Genomic DNA, 19442 nt, shown 5'->3' with positions numbered 1-19442 from the left:
TCAGCACATTGTACCCCATAAATGCATTAATGTATACATGATCTACCTTTTTATGCTTTAATTAAAAAAAAAAGAAAAAAGAAATAAAATAACTTTATTGTGTTGTGAGTTCTTTCTCCTCTTGAGGCCTCATTTCCTGATTTGTAAAATGATGAGAATGGTCTAAGTATCATCTAAAGTGTCTTTCAGCATAAATATTCTAGCTAGAGATTTGCAGATTTGTGGCACAAAGACCATTTGGCCTTAATGTGGTATTTGCCCTGTACTGTGTGAGTCATGCTGTGTGAGTATTCTAACTTAAACTGATTGATAATACTTAAAAATTTGGAGTTAAACATTTGAGATATTCACATAATAATCTAGAATTCTGGCTGTTTTTGAAGAAAATTAGCCAATCTAATAACATTGCACTGAGATTCCCTTTGTCTACCCTGAGCTGACATGAGTCCTCCAGGTCCCACATCCCCACCATTTTCAAAAGGATGATAGATCAAGTGTCAGCTCACAGAGTATCTTCCACCTGGCTAGCTTTTCTCTTTTACATCCAACCCAGCTAGGCATTAGTGTTTCTAGCTAGTTCTTAGCAGTTGGAGGATAAAGACGACATGGTCTAAGCTCTGTTTGTGTCATTAATGCCATCATTTGCGCTGATCTTGATGGGAGACAAAAATGGGGTCCAGTTAAAGTCTGCCCTGGACAAGAACACCGACAATGCCTTGGCTACCTGGAACCCTCGCGCGGTCATCAGCTGACTCCCGTGGGCGGAGCTCCCGCCCCAGACAATCATAATCATCCGCACGGTCCATCCCTGGGATGTGAATTGGAAAATGACCCCTTGCTGTGCGACTCTCACCCTATGATTTGGGTTTTTCAGCTGTGAAAGAAGGCTATTTAACACATAAACAAGGTCCCTTCTAGAGATAAAATTCCCTGAATTAGTGTGAATATCTTGACACAAGCTCATTTTTAAATCTTCCTAGGCGTGGATGTGTTTCCGAATTGTATATGTCTGCTTGCTTTAAAGTACATGTTTTGTGATAATAGGTACAGTATCTATCCCCAGAACCATAAGTAGCAATATAGGAACTTTGCTAGGACAAAAGTCAGGGAAAAATCTCACCTGTAGCTAATGTTCCTTAAGAGATCAGCGTCACATCATTGACACAGTTTAGAGGGGGCTGGTGATAACTCACCAGGAAGGGTAAGAACCTGTTGAATAATGTCTGATGCTGAAATCCAAGGCCGGAGCTGGTCATGGAGGAAGGATCACGACTGTGGACGTGGTCTTCCCCTGCGCTGATAGGTGCTGCCAAAGGCCTTCTTCTCCCCTCCTGGGTGCTCATTTTAGCTCTGTGGCATTTTAGTGAAGATGCTGATACTTTACTACTTGGCATCTGGAACTATATTCCAGCTCAGCCTCCCAGATGAGACTTCCAAATGAGCTTCATGGCTTGAACCATGGCTTGAAGCTTCTCTAAACTGTTAAATGGCCCCTGCACATCTGGAATATTGGGATTCAGACAGGCTTGGTTGAAATCGCTCTCTGTCACGCCATAGGCATGACCTTCGGGAAGTCACCAAAACTTCTTAAATCTCAGTTTCTTCACCTGTACAACGAGGTGATAATAATACTCTCTTCATGATTTGTGTGAGAATGGAAATACTCTATATCAAGTTCTTAGCACAGTGCCTGCCTCATAACAGCTAATTGAAAATTTCTCAGCTAATATTCTTTGTTACTATTAAATGCTTTAGAATCCTTGCTCATAATAATAATATCCTTTGTTAAGTTGCTTGGCTCTACTTATCACATTCAATATCCACAACTCTGAGAGACCGATACTGTTGTGCCTATCACCTTAAAGAGGGGAAAACAGGCTCATCTGTGTAGGAACTTGTTCCAAGTCAGAGCCAAGCTGTAAACCTTGTCTAATTTCCAAGCACATTTTTTCAGGGATGACCCTGTGCTGCTTCCATCGAATGTACTGTCAACAACAGTGAGAAAACCACAGGAGAATCAGCCCTCCTCTGGCATGGTCGAGTGAGTGATGGTTTTTCTATAGGAATTCAATAAAAATCTGTCACTGACGATGAAAATGACTATTCAGTTCCCTGTGTGTTTTAAAGGGATCAATTTGGTTTTGATATTCATTATTTTTTTCTAGTGAATTTAATCATTCTTTTTTTTTTTTTTTCTTTTTTGGTTATTGGCCGGGGCTGGGTTTGAACCCGCCACCTCTGGCATATGGGACCAGCGTCCTACTTCTTGAGCCGCAAGCTCAGCCCGAATTTAATCATTCTTAAATTCATACTCTCTCCCAAAATTTAACTATGTGACATTCCCCTTAATTATAAACCTAGTAGAATGGAAGGGAACGTTCTTGATCTTGGGAAGGAAACTGGCCTCACTGTTATCCAGCAGTGCTCTGAGAAGTACCCTTTAATTTGAATACATATACTACCAGATATATTGTTAATAGAATATGCATTAGTGTGTGTATTAACAGTGGACACATATATCCCAGAAAATTTAGCTCCATCAAATGTCTAATTAAATCTGAACCAGAAATCCCCCTAAAACAAACAGGCCGCATTTGTCAGCAGCTGACTGCCCAGCCCTCCGGGAGCTGCCCCTGCCCCCCTTTGCGCCTTGTTTCTTGCTCTCCCCTGCCTGCTGGGCTGTTGGCTCTGACTTTGGCAAGCAGTCAAGAAGTGAACAAGAGAGATGGAAGTTCTCTGGGTGTGTGACCCCTTACTAGCCGCTCAACCATGCAAGCTGCAAAACCCAGCTTAAAAAAAAAAAAAAAGTCGCCTTTCTTTTCCTCAAACCCCTCTAACGAACTGCCTCTTTCTCTTCCCCACCATCACAGAAGGAAAACAATCGAAAGCATTAGTATTCCCATGAAAAGGGCCAGTCACACAGGGGCGATTGCAGGCCCTTCGTAACTGCTGCAGGATGCTGCCAGGGCCTGAGAAGGGACGAACTCCAATTGCTCCAGTTCAGACTGGCCCTGGCATGGTCAGACAGAGGAGACAGAACAGTGATTCACAGCAGGACGTGGCACTTGCAGAACCACCATTCTCCCAGGACTCATTAGGGTCTCCGACGAGATGATACCTGGTATGCAAGGCTCCTTTTAAAATGCATAGATTGCACTATATATTTCTTTTCTTGTTGGCCTTTAAAGAACCAGTGGGAGCTCTTACCTAACCTAAAGTGTCTCCTGTGTTGCTTTCAGGAGTTGGAATGCTCGCCCAGGACACACTGTGGTGCTTCAGCCAGGTGAAAGGCACCATCGAGATTGGAACCACAGAAGGTAGGAGAACGCTCCCCCTGCACTTTCCTTTGCCTCCTTAGGGGTGGGTTGCGCTGGTTTCAGATTTGAAAACTTTCATCTTTTGCTTCCACAAATGTTTAAGTCCCCATCCATCTAACAATAGCATTCTAAGCTAGAAATGGATTTAATCATTTCTTTCTACCCTGTTTTCTGGTGAAGTATATTTTATTCCCATCAATGAGGCAGCATAGAAGTGAACTTTCAGTGAAATAGGTTTGCAGACAGAGGCAAAACTGGGCAAGTCTGTTTCACCTGGTCTGTCAGCTCTGGAGAATTCTGAGTCCAACATTTCCAGACTGACAGCCATGAATTTCTTCCTTCCATTCTGTGCTGAGGATCCCTGGCTGTACGTGAAGCATGCAGGGGGGCTGAAGAATTCAAGTCTAGTCACGTGACTTATGGGAATATTGAGTCCTAATTTCATCCTACAATTGCCTTTCTGGTTCTCAGGAGATTTCCCTATTCCAGGGCCCTTTACCTGGGATAATGCATTAGTTTTCTTCCTCCTGAAGACTTTGTTTCTAATTCTGTGCTTTTATAAGCCTGGGCTCAGAGACCTTCATGACTCTCCCTCAGCTTGTATCCATTTCAAAACAGCTGATAGGCAGTCAGAAGGCCCTGGACTAGCACTTCTGGGTGCTTTAAATCATTGTTTAGCTCTTCTAGCTGAATGCCAGTAAGGAGTGCCTAAAACAGATTTTACTTCATTGATGGTAGGTATAGATTCCAGCTGCGGTAAAACACAGGTCTAAAATGAATTTTAATGAATAAGGAAGTGAACAGTTGACAGGGTTGAACTTTATAATGGAAACTGACATGCATAAATGCATGTGGACTTTGGATCATTCTGTAACATTTTAATTCTGAGTAAAAAATAATTTGAGAATGACTTAATCTGAGTAATTAGAAGAAGGTAGTTTATTCACAATCTTGCTATAATTCGTTTTTAGAGACGCAAGTTAATGATGGGTACCCCAAGTCCAGATTATCTATGGTTAAAGAGCAAGGAAAAAACACAATAAAACAAATTAATTAATAAATCTATAAAGTTATACTTTTTAAAATTGACACCTATAAATTACACATATTTATAGAGTACAGTGTGGTGTCTTAATACATGTATACATTGAATAATTATCAAATCAAGGCATATGGTGTATCCATCACTTCTTACACTTAGCATTTTTTTGGTAGTGAGAACATTCAAAATCCTCTCTTCTAACTGTATTACGTATGCACCACATTGTTAACCATAGTCTCCGTACCATGCAGTAGAGCACTAGAACTTATTCCTCCCATCAACAGCAATTTTGAATCAGTTAACCAATATCTCTTTGCATCCCCTACCCCCACGCTCCCCAGCCTCTGGTAACTACCATTCTATCTTCCACTTCCATGAGATTAATTATTTTGGTTTCCTAGTATGAGTGAAAACATGTGATATTTATTGTTCTGTGCCTGGCTTATTTCTCTTATATAATGTCCTTCAGGTTCATCCATATTGCCATAAATAACAGGAATTCATTCTTTTTATGGCTGGATAATATTCTATTACACATACACACACACCATGTTTTCTTTATCCCCTCATCTGTGGATGGACCCTGAGGTTGATTCCATAATTTGACTATTGTTGATAGTGCTGTAACAAACTTAAGAGTGCAGCTATCTCTTCAACATACTGATTTCATTTCCTCTGGATATATACCCAGTAGTGGGATTACTGAATCTAAAACTATTCTTTTTATAGCATCTACTATTTTTCAGATGTATTGTCAAATGGGGCTTTGCAAAAGATCCTTCTAAAGTCCCTGTGAAGACAGAAGAGGAATTATTAACCCCATTTTATGCCATCTAAACAATATTTGTGCGTGTTTTTTTATATGGAAGTACTGTGCTAGGCATTATAGATTAAAAGAAAAAAAAAACAACTGGGAGGGAATGACCTAGTCCATAACCTCACAGCTCTTAGCAAAACTGAAGGCCATGTTAATCATTTGTTTTAAATCTTGACTGTGGTTCAAAATCATTTGTGATTTTTAAACAATGGAGACTCCCAGGTCCCTAAAAGCTACTGAGTTAGAGTTTCAAGGACCATGGTGATCTAGTGTATTTTAATGAGCTCACCCAGATAATTCTGATGAAGTTGACTGGCCACCAGGCTAGATGGCTTGTTCCAGGTTATCCATTAGTCTTAAATTTTAGACTTAAATTATTGTGACTCTCTCCCTACCAATTCAAGGATCTGAGTGTTTAACTATGGCTCTTATCAGTTGTGAACTTACTATGCACTTAAATTAACAAGATAATGCAGGTCCAGCATTGGCCACAGAGCTTGATTTGATACTTTGTAAATATTCAACATTTATAAGCTCTTATAAATATCATTATCATTAGATCCTCATCCTAACTTACTATTCACCAAAACCTTAGAGAGGTAGGTATTATTATTCCCACCTCTCCTATGAGGACATTGAAGTTAAACAAACAAAAAGTATTAAGTATTTTGCCAAAGGCTCCTCAGCTTATAAAAGGGTGAGCTAAATTTTCAGCCCTAGTCTTTGGGACTCCAAAGTCTCTGATTATTTAAGAGTTGTTTTAACAACAGAGGTTCTGACTTAGCAGTTTGGAATGAGGTCCAGGAACCTTCGTTTTTTTCACACATTGCCTCAGAGATGATCATCATGGATGCTGGCAAATGGACGGGTTTACATGTTTACTGTGCATAATAAAAAGGTGGCCTGTTTGTACCAACTGTTAATTGGATCAAAGACTCATGATCAAAGTGACAATCCATTTGTATTTTGTCTGGAAAATGCACTTCAGAATGGCGAATAAAGACAGAAGCTTTGAAAGACAAGAATTGGGTTGGATACTAACAGCCATTGACACAGAGGTCCCTGGCCAACATATCTTAGATGCCTTTCCCCTACCCTAATACTGCCTCCATGGCAGTTGAATATATTGAGTGATTAACAAATGACTTTCACTTGCTACTGGTTAAAACTTAAGTTAAAAAAAAAAAAAAGAGGTCTAATCTACCCAAGTTGTTTTTCTACTCTGATCAAAGTCGATAAAAGTTATTCACCTTTCTCTTCTAATTTACTTATTCTTGCTAGTAGCTTTTTCTATATATATATTTTAACCACTTTCTAGCTGGTGACTTTGGTCAAATTACTTAGTATCCCTGTGCTTCAGTTTCCTCACCTGCAAAATAGGGCTAAAAATATAGATACTCATTATGATAGCTGTAAGGGCTGAATGAAAAAATATATATATCATTATACACACACACAGAAACATACATCTATTTAATTATAAGATGATCAAATTGCATTTCTTGCTATTATAGTATTATAGAAACAAGACTGAGAAGGTAAAGTGACAAAAATAAGATAAATATCTTCTTACAATATTTTTAAAAATCAAAATTAATGTGAAGTATCCATGATGAACAAAACATCGAAATTTTAAATAAAAACAGAATCAGTGTTACTGGTTTTTCTTTTTTCTTCAGTTTCCAATATGCCTCAGCATGCCACTGTTACTGTTAATTTATTTATATACATTTTGGGTATCAGCTTATAACCTGCTTTCAGTTTGAATCACATTTCAACTTAGTAGGACTTTAATGATATTATGAGTACAGCAATAAGCAGTTAGTGAGTGCTTGCTGTATCTAGGGTACTATCCCAGAAAGTGAAAGAATTGTAAAGATAAATCAAACACAGTCCAAGCTCTAAGGAAATACACCACTGAAGAGGAAACAGAGTTTGGTACAGAAGAATAAAACATGGTATCAATAAATATAATACAAGGCAAGATGAGCTAAAGAAAAAAGAGCTTTGAATGAAAAAGAGGTACAGATTTCATACAAAGGCAAAGAGAGACTTATGGGAAGAAGGTATTTAAAATAGACCCTAAATAATTTTTTAAAATTTAACATTTATTCTTCTCTTGTGGGATTACTAACATGATATATTCTCAGCACAGAAAATGTTAAATATAACTAAAATATTAGAAAATAGATGTCATCATGGTCTCACAACTTACTGATCAATAAATACTGTTAATGGGGCGGCACCTGTGGCTCAGTCGGTAAGGCGCCGGCCCCATATACCGAGGGTGGCGGGTTAAAACCCGGCTCCGGCTGAACTGCAAACAAAAAATAGCCGGGCGTTGTGGCGGGCGCCTGTAGTCCCAGCTACTCGGGAGGCTGAGGCAAGAGAATCGCTTAAGCCCAGGAGTTGGAGGTTGCTGTGAGCTCTACCGAGGGCCATAAAGTAAGACTCTGTCTCTACCAAAAAAAATAAAATAAATAAATAAATAAATGCTGTTAAAAGTTTGTGGCTCATTTTTCTAACCTTTTGATTATGCATATGTATTTATTAACCCAGTTAGTCAACTAACAAGTACTATGTGTCTAATATTGTACAAGGGACTGGCTAGTTTATACCAAACAAAATCAACACTTTTTTTTTTTTAACAAAAATGTAGTCAAAATGGAAATTCTATTTTATAAACTTATGTTTTTTACTTGACATATGTTGTGATCATTATTCATATTATAAAAGTATAACTTAATTTATGTATCCATATTTTTAATATTTACAACATTGTTATAAACAAATAATAGTGAAATCTTTGCATTTATCTAGGAAAAGTTGTATGACAGAGTGATTAAGAGCAAATGTTTCACAGTTAAAATGCCTGGTTCAAATTTGGTTTTACTACTTATTGAAATGAAGCAAGTTACCTCAAATTTTTCATGATTCTCTTTTTCGATTTGTTAAATTGAGATAGTAAAACCTACCTCGAATAACTATTACAATAATATAAATAGATGTTTTAAACAACATAGCATACCAAAAATGTTCAATAATTATGACTAGTTACTGTGATAATATTGGAATACATTCTCAAAATAGAATTCCTTGATTAAGGTTCATGGAGGCATATTTTAAGATTTTTTTAAATTTAAGGAATTCATTTCCCTTTAGAGAGATGCTAATGACTTACAAATCCAATAGAAAGGTTTAACAGCAACTATTTCCCAAACTCTCTAATTTGAGGCATTTAAAAATTGGCTTTGCAGTATTTGCTTAAGAGATACTTCTCTACTCAAGTGCCTCAGAGCATTTCAAGAGGCAGAAATTAGGAGACATGAAAAGGAGGGAAGTTGAAGTGGAGAAACAGAGTGTGCAAGAGTCCTGGGGTATCTAAACTCAGAAAGAGGAAGAAATCCATTTTGCTGGGGCATAGAGTACTTGCAGAATAAAGTGAAACACTAAATTCAAGGCACTAGGCACTAGACGGGAGACCCGGGATGTGAGGTGTTTGAGTGGCAGTGAATGATACCCTCTACCTAGTGCCACATGATGGCAGTTGATATTGCAGAGGCCTGAAAAAGTTATTGCTGTGGTTATTATTCAGACATAATTGAAGTCATGAAGTCATTTCAGCTCATTTCAGATAATGTGATGAAATCAGTTTATTGGTAAAGGAGGAATTCTCTAATTCATTCATGAATTCACTCACTCAAATATTCAGTAGGTGTTTATCAAGGTGCCTCAGTGTGGGCACTACACCTGCCAAAGAAGACATAGAATGTATAAATAAAAAAAACATATTTTGTAATGGGAGAGTCAGACAATGAATAAAAAGGAGAAACAAAGATTGTTGAGGTTTTAGCTGGGTGCCTGTAGTGCAGTGGTTACAGTGCCAGCCATATACACTGAGGGTGGGAGGTTCAAACCCGGCCCGAATTAGCAAAACAACAATGACAACTGCAACAAAAAGTAGCCAAGCGTTGTGGCAGGCACCTGTAGAGCCAGCTACTTGGGAGGCTGAGGCAAGAGAATTGGTTAAGCCTAAGAGTTTGAGGTTGCTGTGAGCTGTGACGTGATGGCACTCTACTGAGGGTGGCATAGACTCTGTCTCAAAAAAAAAAAAAAAGATTTTTGAGGGTTTGATGAACAGTGGCATGAGAGAGTTACCAGAGAAGGTCACTTCAGTATATGGGGCATGAGAGAAGGACTTTCTGAGGAAGTGGAAAGGTAACAGCATTTAAAAAATGATGCCTTGGCCATCATAGGGAGTGATAAAATGAGCACACATACAGCCAACACCCAGAAAAAGATGATGTCTACAAAGCTCATAGAAGGGCCCCCTGTGGCCAGAGTCCATAAGAAAAAACTGTGTGGCCTGAGAGGAGGAGAGAGGTAGGAAAGGGCTAGATCAGACAGGGCATTTTAGGTCACTTTACATAGTCTGGATTTTATTTTGAGAACAGTGCAACTCCTTGCCAGTGAAAGAGTTTAGGAGTAAACGCATTCTGTTAAAATAAGTTCTTACGGGGAGTCTGATGAGAGACAGTATAGCTTTATTGGAATGGAGACGGTATGGGTGAAGAGATAACAGGCTCTGGACATATTTTGGAGGTAATGGACTGGATTTCAGGGGAGAAGATAAAGAACTGAGATAGTTTTCAGGTTTTGGCCTAAACAATTGGGTGTTTGCTGGACCCCAGACACTGGTGCTGGGAGACCTGGAAAAGAAAATTATTTGGAGAGAAAAATCATGAGCTTCATTTTGAGCATATGAACTGTGAAGTGGCTATAAGATATCCAGGTATAGTGCTTGCTTCGGCAGCACATATACCAAAATTGGAACGATACAGAGAAGATTAGCATGGCCCCTGCACAAGGATGACACGCAAATTCGTGAAGCATTCCACATTTTTCTTCACATAAAGTAGTTGATTACGAAATAAAAAAAGATATCCAGGTATAAATGCTAAGAAGGAAGTTGTATATATGAGTGTGTGTGTGTGTGTGTGAGTTGTATATGTATCTCAGAGAGAAAGTCTGAGATGGAGGTAGAAACTGGGGAGTCCTCAGCACATAGGTGGAATCTGGCATCAGTGAACTGGATGGGATCACATAGCGCAGGCAGACCACGTTGGCATGCAGTCAGCAACCAACCGCTGATGGCCCAAAACTGTCCCCATTGCGCTGTGGTAAGGATACCGTCTAAGCATCGTTTCCTTGGTTTAGTCTGGGAAGGCACCCATTGAAAGGTTCTGATTTGCCACATACAATTCTTATATTTGATTTTCCCAGCATGAGTATTTCCTATAATATATGATTTTATCTCATGAAGTTTTACACTATTTCATCATTTGGAGCACTTTCAGTGCTGGCAATTGGCATCACTGGACGTCAGACAATTTTTTAAGATTTGGTGTCCGATTCTGTAGAAATGGGAAAAGGTCAGAATTATGTGGTGAGGTCTTGTTTTCATCCTAGCTATAGCAAGTAACTATTTTCTTTCTGATACTACAATTCTAGGGTCATTTGTTTGTTCTTTATCCTGAAGTCCTTTGATGTCTGTCAACATAGTTCATTTCATCTTATTCTCAGGAAATGATTGTGGTATTTATTCTGTTTTGCCACATGAGCATAACAATTTTTCCCTCTCGTCCCTCTGAAAAGATCACTCATGTAGAGGGAAAGACGAGCATTCTATCGATTTCATTTGCTAATGAGAGAAACACATCAATTTGGCTGTTGATGTGAGATGCATTCCTAAAGCAAAAGCCACTGTCTGGGCGGGAATTCTAGCAAAGAGCCATCTACTACCTATAACATGCACCAGAATGCCTCGTCTTTGCATAGATATTTAAGGAATTTCGGGTTTGTAGAAATTATTTTTCAGCTTCCCTTCAGTGACTGTAACTCTTTGCTCTCCCCGAAAAAGAAAAATGCTGATGGGGTTTAACTGAAAACAGCATAAAGACCTGTGGCCTTCTCCTCATTTTATAAAAAATGACAGTGATTGACAACCTTTGTTAGATGTCTATGCAACAAAATTGCCACAGAATGATTGTGACTTCACCCTGAAGATCTTGAGCTAAATGACTTAAAACAGAGTCCTACTTGCCTTGCACCTCCAACTCCTAGATCCAGGGTGAAGTGCTGGCCATGATAAGAATTCCCATTGTAGGGCGGCACCTGTGGCTCAAGAAGTAGGGTACCGGCCCCATATACTGAGGGGGGGTGGGGGGGTTCAAGCCTGGCCCCGGCCAAAACTGCAAAAAAAAAGAATTCCCGTTGTAAGGAGAAGAAACCTCCTTTTGGACAGCAGCATTCAACCAACAACTCCAGGGCGTAATTAATCAGACACCAATTTGAAGTCAGGTTATCCCTCACTTTAAACTTGGTTCAGCTACCCAGTTAGTGACCTTGGGCAGGTCATTAAATGATCTTCAAACCTTCTTGTGCAAGTGAATCACCTGGGAAGAGTTGAAATGCATATTCCTAGGTCCTACCTCTTAGAAATTCTGATTCAGTAGGTCTGGGATGCAGCCAGACGACTTGGTGCATTTCCTTGTATGTGATTGTACCTCAAGAGATAGAAATGGAACTGAAGATAAATATTAAGATCTAAAAAAAAAAAGACTTGGAAATTGTACAGGCATCCCCCAAAATTCTAACATAGATTGATCCGAGAGACATATTGAAAAATTCTACTCTTTCTTTCCTTACACCAAAGGGCTATGTGAGAGCAGAGCGGACAGAAGATCTGAACGTATTTTGAGTGCATTTAAAGTAAACCAGAATGCCAATAAATACAAAATACTGTGCAGCCTGTTTTTCTGCCTTAGGCACTGAAGGGAGTGAAAACCTCCCCTCTGTGTATCAGAAGGTAGTGGGAATCTCCTCTCTGCCTCCACTAGACTACAGAGGGATTTCCTAGGCAACTTTACTTTGTATGGGGCTCCAATCTGCTAGAAGCAAAATTGGTCTGATTATGAACAAGTTGCTGCTAGATGAAAGCATTTTTTCCTCAGCTGTGGTGAAGGGTGTCTTGATGTGAGAGGCTTGCTGTACTCCGCAGGCGAGCTGATGAGAAGCAGGCTCTCTGTGGAGGAAGGGAAGCAGGTTCATCACACACCACCGAGGGCAAACACCCTGTTCTCTTTGTAAGCATTAAGTAATTAAATATTTCCAAGCTGAGAAATAGAAAAAGCTCCATGGCTGTTCATTGTACCCTTCTCTAATGGCAATAATTTTAAATGCGTTTAATCAATGAATATTCATGGAGTACTTAGTATGTGCTGTGTGCTCAGCTGGGCGATGCCACCAAAGTCATGGACAAGACTCTGCTTCTCCCCACCCCCTAAGCACGTTACTCTCTCCTGACAACATCAACATGTGGATCTCAGTTATAATCCAATGTGAGTATGGAAAGTGCTAGAAAAAGAATAAGTCACTCAGCCCACAGTGGGATAGAGAATAAAGCAGGGAAGGCTTGCTAGAGTCACTGGCAGCCAATCTGAGACCTAAAGAGGGAATGGGAATTAGCCACAGGACTAAAAAGTCCCTGTGCTTTTAGGCAGAGGGACTTGCATGTTATTCATGGTTCAGCTATTCGTTTGAGCTAATTACTCAGTTTCTCTGGGCTATCTTGAGAGCATGAGAGTTTTGTTAATAAGATCTTTGAAACTCCTGTACAATATCTGGCTGGGGTGGAATAATGATAATGATAATTCTATTTAATCAGGCTTCACTAGGCCAGACTCTGTAATAATTGTTTTCAATATACAGACAGTGCCAAAAAAAAATGTATCCACATTTTAAGAAAGGAAAAAAAGATATTAAATTTGTAATAGTCAAGTCATGTTTGACTTTTGCAGTTTCAAGCAGTGCTCAACATGACTGGTATTCATCTTTTATTAGTAGTATATATTAAGAATCACAAATTTAATACAGGCTCGGCGTCCGTAGCACAATGGTTACAGTGCCAGCCACATATGTCGAGGCTGGTGGGTTCAAACCCAGCCAGGGCCAGCTAAATAACCTTGACAACTGCAATAAAAATAGCCAGGCATTGTGGTGGGCACCTGTAGTCCCAGCTAGTTGGGAGGTGGAGACAAGAGAATCGCTTAAGCCCAACAGTTTGAGGTTACTGTGAGCTGAGACACCACGGCACTCTACCGAGGGTGACATAGTTAGACTCTGCCTCAAAAAAATAATAATAATAAATAAATAATGCAGTTTTTTCCCTTTCTGAAAATGTATATACATTTTTTGGCACCCTCTATAATGATTCTTCTTTGCCACCACAAGATATGAGACACATACCAGCTGAAGCCCATTTTACCATGGAGGAAATTGAGGCTTAAAAGTCTTAACCACTTACCCCAGCCACATACCCATCTGAACTTAGAGTTGGTTTTCTTAACTACTATGATAGAATCTTTCTGGAAAATAATCTGGCACTGAGTTGGGGCTTAATGTATATTTATTGAATGAATATAGCCTTCAGTAACTAATAAATGTCAACAACAAAAAATCAGTATTACCATTAATATGACAGTAATGAATATTTTTAAGAGAATAAAAGAGCTCATCAAAACAATCCATTACAGGGTGGTGCCTGTGGCTCAGAGGGGTAGGGCGCCGGCCCCATATGCCGGAGGTTGTGGGTTCAAACCCAGCCCTGGCCAAAAAAAAAAACAACCACCAATCCATTACAAATACAAAGCATGTTTCTTTTAACATATATGGGTCATTTATTTCTTATAATCAATAGGGAATAACTAGCATAGGTCTTATAATCCTGTGTTATAGACAAAAGAGATAGTATGTTTATTCTATATAGTAGATAATTTTTCATAGAGATGAGGAGATTAAGGCAGATAGACATAAATTGCGAATTTTACCATATCTCATAGAAACCAAAAAGCAAAATTTTGAATCCCGTACCAGCAATTTTTCTACAGAGCATCTTCCACTCCCCAGTATGGAGTGTTGGCTTTGAGATGAGGGGTGTTGTGTTCTAGAGGGGCTGACTATGAGTTTAAGGCGTAGTTGACTGTCTTAAAAATGCAGAGCTCTGGACATAAGGCAACACAAGGTAAATCCATCTTTCAGGATATCTGTAGCCACACAGAAACCCCCCCCTCAGAACATCTGGAAAAGTAAAGGAGTTATTACCTTTTCCTTAGTTCTGCAAATGCCTCCTGAGTACCTACTATGTGCTAGGCATTTTAGGCATTTGAGATTCAGTGGTAGAGGAGATAAACAATAGATAAAATAAGGAAGTGGAATATAAAATATAAGGTTGAAAATCAAGAAAATAAGCCTATAGGGAGCACAGAAGTTTGGGGTTCCCTTTTCTTTTCTTTTTTGTTTTTGAGATAGAGTCTCACTTTGTCACCCTCAGTAAAGTGCTGTGATGTCATAGCTCACAGCAACCTCAACTCCTGGGTTCAAGCGATTCACTTGCCTTAGCTTCCCAAATAGGTCGGACTACTGGCACCCACCACAGTGTCTGGCTATTTTTTAGAGACAAGGTCTCACCTTGCTCAGGCTGGTCATGCACTCATGAGCTAATGCAATCCACCTGCCTCTGTCTCCCACAGTGCTAGGATTACAGGCGTGAGCCACAGCATCCGGCCCTGGGGTTCCCTTTTATAGAGAAAAATCAAGGCTTTATGCAAAAGATGACATTTGAACAATGATCTGAAGAGGCAAGAGCTTATCTGATATGTTCAAGGACTGGACCTGAGGCTGGTGGCTAATGCTGAGTGAAGAAAAGGGAGGGTTGTGAAAGGCAGAGAAATGATGACGGACAGCTGCAAGGGGAAGACTTTATAAGCCACTGTGAAGGCCTGGCCTTCTGCCTGGATGAGATAGAGAGCCACTGCTTATACAATACTGCTTCTACCAGCAGGTCAGTCATAGATTGTAAGGGGCCATGTCAGAGCAGGAATCCCAGTTAAAAAGTTATGGCAATAATCCACTTTTTCATCTACGTCCTGAGTGGGGAAGCCCCTAGAGGGCATAAATTCCCTAGCAGAAGCACAGCATGGGGGATTCTGATACTTTCCAGCTCCCAGCCTTGCTGTTCTTGGAATGTCAGTTTCATCCCAAAACAACTGCAACAGTTCTGGGCTTTGCATTCAGATAGATCAAACAAAACTCCAGGAAATGACATTCTGCTTTTTTTTTTTTTTTTTAAGACAAGAAACCCTTCCCTCACATGTCTCTGGCAAATGTCTTTGGAAGTACCATTGGCCATGGGTTGAGTTATATGCCCGCTTTTCACCAACCACTGACAAGGATGATGGGTTTCTCCCAACAGGCTTACACAAAGAGGCTTGTATCTGAGTGTGGTGTAGGGTCATCATCCCTGAGTGTGGGATATCACACCAAATTTAGACCTTGCAGCAAGAAAAGGGGGTGCAATTTAAGGTAGTCCAACAACAGTGTCAGCTACCAGAAGAAGAGATAGATGTGAGTTAACTAATTCTATAGCTACTTCCAGGCAAAGGTAAAGAAGCGTCATTGACTTGTTCTTTGCAGAACATTTTAGAATATTTGCAGAGGCCAGCCTTATATGGACTTGCTTGCCTTCAAGCTGAGGTCTGGGGTGCAGGAAGAGATGTTTGACTTTTTTAATGTTACTATAATAATTAAACAGACTTAGCATCATTCTACTTATTGCCCATGTTATTTGTTAATAGAATTTAAAAGCCAAGAATAAATAATTAAACACACGGACACTGTGGGGTTTTGTGCTCAAGGTTTCAAGTAAGCACTATTGCCTTTTCTTCAGCATGTTTGTTTGTAATCTATTATGTAGAACTTTTAAAAAGAGAGAGGAAGAGAATATAGCTAACTTTATACCAATATGGTTAGATGTGAGAAAATTGAATTTCATTCATCTGTTTATTCAGTAGATATGTATTGGGCAGTAGGCATTGGAAACACAATAGTACTCAAAATAGCTAAGGTCTCTGGTGTTAATGGAGCTCACATTTAGGAGGGTGATGGACAAGAGAACATGCAAGCTTATAAAAACACAAGATAATTTCAGATTGTGATATGTGGTCATATGGCAGTGGCTGAGCAAGGTAATTGGAAAGCTACATTAGACAACTGTTCTGTTAAGGCTTTTCCAAAGAGGTGACATCTAAGCTAAGACCCAAGTAATAAGTAGAAGTCATGTTCAAAAACCTTATGGGAATGGTGTTTAGAAATAGGAAACAGCAAGTGCAAAGGCCCAGAGGCAGAAGCAATCTTGGCAAGGCCAGAGGAAGGGCAGAATGACTGTCTAGGGAATTCGGGGATGGGGCGCCTATATATAATGTGGTTATACCTATATAGAGAGGTCATCATATTGCGCCTCTCATAGTAAAATAGTGCCTGTGGTCTAACGTTCACTGTGACAACTTTGCCCAGGGTCACACTAGCAATTCGTAAAATGTTATTTTTAGTTAGTGCTCCAAAGTGACTTTCAGAGCATTATTGAGATCTCTTAAATTTGAGAGCCTTGAAGCCTGAGAATGTCCTTTTAGTTTATGCTTAGGGGAATACAAGATATATATATTTGTTCATTTTACTTTTTACTATGCTTGATATTTTTATAATTTTTTCAGTTTTTTTTAGAATGATTAATATCTAATGTTTTAGGAGTGATTCTTCTGATTATGATTAAAGCAAACTTTCCCTAAATTATGGTATAAATTATTTCTCAGTGTGTGATTCTTGTTCTGTACCATGAATCAAATATGCCAGGTAATTTCAATGTTGACAGGTCTATACAAATGATATTCAAGTCCTAATGATCTCCAAATAGTGATATTAAGTGCCTATTTTCAAAGGAAAACTGGTGGCAATATTTTACAATGTATCTTTCACATATGCTTTAGAATTTATATTCTTATTCTTTTTTAGTCTATGATTCATGTAAAGCGCAGCTTCTCATCAGATATACCTAAGAGAGAATATTTTTTTTAATTTTTCGTTTATGTCTTTATTGACTTTCAATAACAAGTGTTTTTACCATATCACAGGAACTGAAAAGATCAGAATTATAAACAAGTTCAAGTAGAATATAAACTAAGGTGTCTAAGAATGCTTATTACATCTGTATATTTTTTTTATTAAGTCATTTGTACATAGATCATGAATACATTTATGCCATTATGGGATTAAATGTGTTGATTATTTGTACAAATTGGAGTGCTTATGTCCTACTAATCAATATAGCCTTCACCTCATTCACCCAATTACAGCGTTAAGACATTTGTGTTCTATACCTGATAGATCCAACTTGTACTTGCAATATGCTCCATAGGTGTGGTCCCCCTACTAACCCTCCCTCTATCGACCCCCGTTTCCTTTTCCCTCTCCTTCCCTCCTTCATCTTAGGCTATAGTTGTGTTTCATTTTTCATATGCAAGTGTGAGTAATTGTAAATTGGTTTCACAGTAATACTGAGTACATTGGGTATTTTTTTTCCATTCTTGAGATAGTTTACTAAGAAGGATATTTTCCAGCTCCATCCATGTAAACATAAAAGAAGTAAAGTCTCCATTTTTTTTAATGCTGCATAGTATTCTATGGTATACATATACCACAATTTATTAATCCATTCATGGGTCGATGGGCACTTGGGCTTCTTCCATGACTGGGCAAACGAGAATATTTTTAATAAGTAATTTATAGCTTGTTGAAGATAAGCTTTCAAAAATATTGTTATTTAAAAACTTATGCTAATTCATAAAAGGTAGAAAAAATAATTCACGAGCTTTTCTTTAAAAAAAAAAAAAACCCTAGTGTTACTTTTAAAAGACTTGTATTTCTTTTCACATAAAGTAATGCTTTCTGTGTATTACTTTGAGACTGAAGAACATTGGGAAGAATTCATCATAGTTAAGAGCATGAACCAGTGGGACCACTTTTGAAAAGTTTGCATAAACTTATTTTGACATAACTTCATTTTACTCCTTTGTAAAATGGGAAAATAGTAGTTTCTCCTTCATGAGCGCTCTCTTCACCACCACACAGACAGATTTGTGATATAAAGTGCTTATTTTCATGGATTTGTGATGAGGATTCAACGTTCCACACAAAGCACGGACCCTGATGCCAAGTAGATGCTAAGTCAGCGTCAGCTGTAACACCGATGAAAACAGGTTACAAGACAGTAAAAATGACTATTCACCCTACCACCCAGATCGTTGTTTATTTTTAATATTTAATATCTGGTAAGTTTACTAAGCCTGCTTCTACATGAATTTAAAATGGCCATCACATCCTTATGTTTACTGAAAAGATAAGTTACACCTGGCTGCAAACAAAGACTAAGCCTCATCTTTGGGAGGAGCAGTAAACGGAGGGTTCTGGCCTCTGCTTCTTCCCACATAATGCCAACGCAGCTGAAAGAAAATTACAGATAGCTCGTTGCCTCTGTATCCTCAACAAACACGGACTATTAATTAGCGCTAATCAAAGTATGATCTGCCTGCATGATGTTAATGAGCAAAGAGGCGATTGTGTGATTTAAACGCTCAGATTCATAACATACTGGCGTTTGAAGGAAACTGGAAGATCATTTCTTATCTCCCCACTTTATAGATGGAAGAGCTAGGGTGATAAAAGGAAAAAGGACGAAACCCTATGTGCGAGTTTACTCATCTGCATTACCACTTCATGTGTCCACTCCTTGGGCTCTTTCGTGACATTATGAAGGTAGATCAGCTCTCTGATATCCTTTCCAGTTAAAAAACAATTCAGCCTTAACAAGGAAAGAAATCCTATCACTTGTAACAACGTGGATGAACCCACAGGACATGATGTGAAGTGAAATAAGCCAGGCACAGGAAGGCAAATGCCAAAACATCTCACTTATGTGAAATCGAGAAAAGACAAACGCATAGGAGCACAGAATAGAGTGGTGGTTGTCAGGGCTGCGGTGGGAGAGGTGCAGGAGGTGTTGGTTAAAGGATAAAAAAAAGTTCAGTTTCACAGGAGAGATAAGTTCATGAGATCTGCTGGGCAACGTGGTAACTCCGGTTCATAACCATCAAGGTATTGCATACTTGAAAATTGCTAAAAAGGGGATTTGCACTGTTTTCACCACAAATAAAGAACATAAATGTGAGGTAATTCATATGTTAATTAGCCTGATTTAGCCATTCCACATTATATGCATATTTCAAAACATCGTAAGGTGCACTATAAATATACATAATTCTCTGTCAATGAATAAATGAAACCTGCTGGCCACCAAGCGAATGTTAGCGTTTTC

The 19442-nt window shown here is 38.9% G+C and overlaps 1 protein-coding gene and 1 non-coding gene across 4 annotated transcripts in view; both read left to right on the top strand.

The window, feature by feature from the left end:
• The first annotated feature begins 2849 nt into the window (after window positions 1–2849).
• Window positions 2850–19442, top strand: part of PPP2R2B (protein phosphatase 2 regulatory subunit Bbeta) — a 527754-nt gene continuing 511161 nt past the window's right edge. For 2 of the 3 annotated variants that reach the window (XM_053566003.1, XM_053566001.1), the window contains exons 1-2: window positions 3081–3121; window positions 3240–3317. Coding sequence is in view for 1 of the 3 variants with exons in the window: in XM_053565996.1 (XP_053421971.1) it covers window positions 3112–3121; window positions 3240–3317 (88 nt within the window). In the remaining 2 variants the exon portion in view is untranslated. Of the gene's footprint in view, window positions 3122–3239; window positions 3318–19442 lie in introns of all 3 variants that reach the window. The other variant, XM_053565996.1, reaches the window with a different exon arrangement.
• LOC128569474 (U6 spliceosomal RNA) lies at window positions 9974–10080 on the top strand. Its single transcript, XR_008375409.1, has one exon. It is a non-coding gene; the product is annotated as a U6 spliceosomal RNA (small nuclear RNA).

Source organism: Nycticebus coucang, chromosome 17 (assembly GCF_027406575.1).
Source record: "Nycticebus coucang isolate mNycCou1 chromosome 17, mNycCou1.pri, whole genome shotgun sequence".
Lineage (NCBI taxonomy): Eukaryota > Metazoa > Chordata > Mammalia > Primates > Lorisidae > Nycticebus > Nycticebus coucang.
The sequence above is the reverse complement of the archived record's forward strand: the minus strand, read 5'-3'. Positions and strand labels throughout refer to the sequence as shown.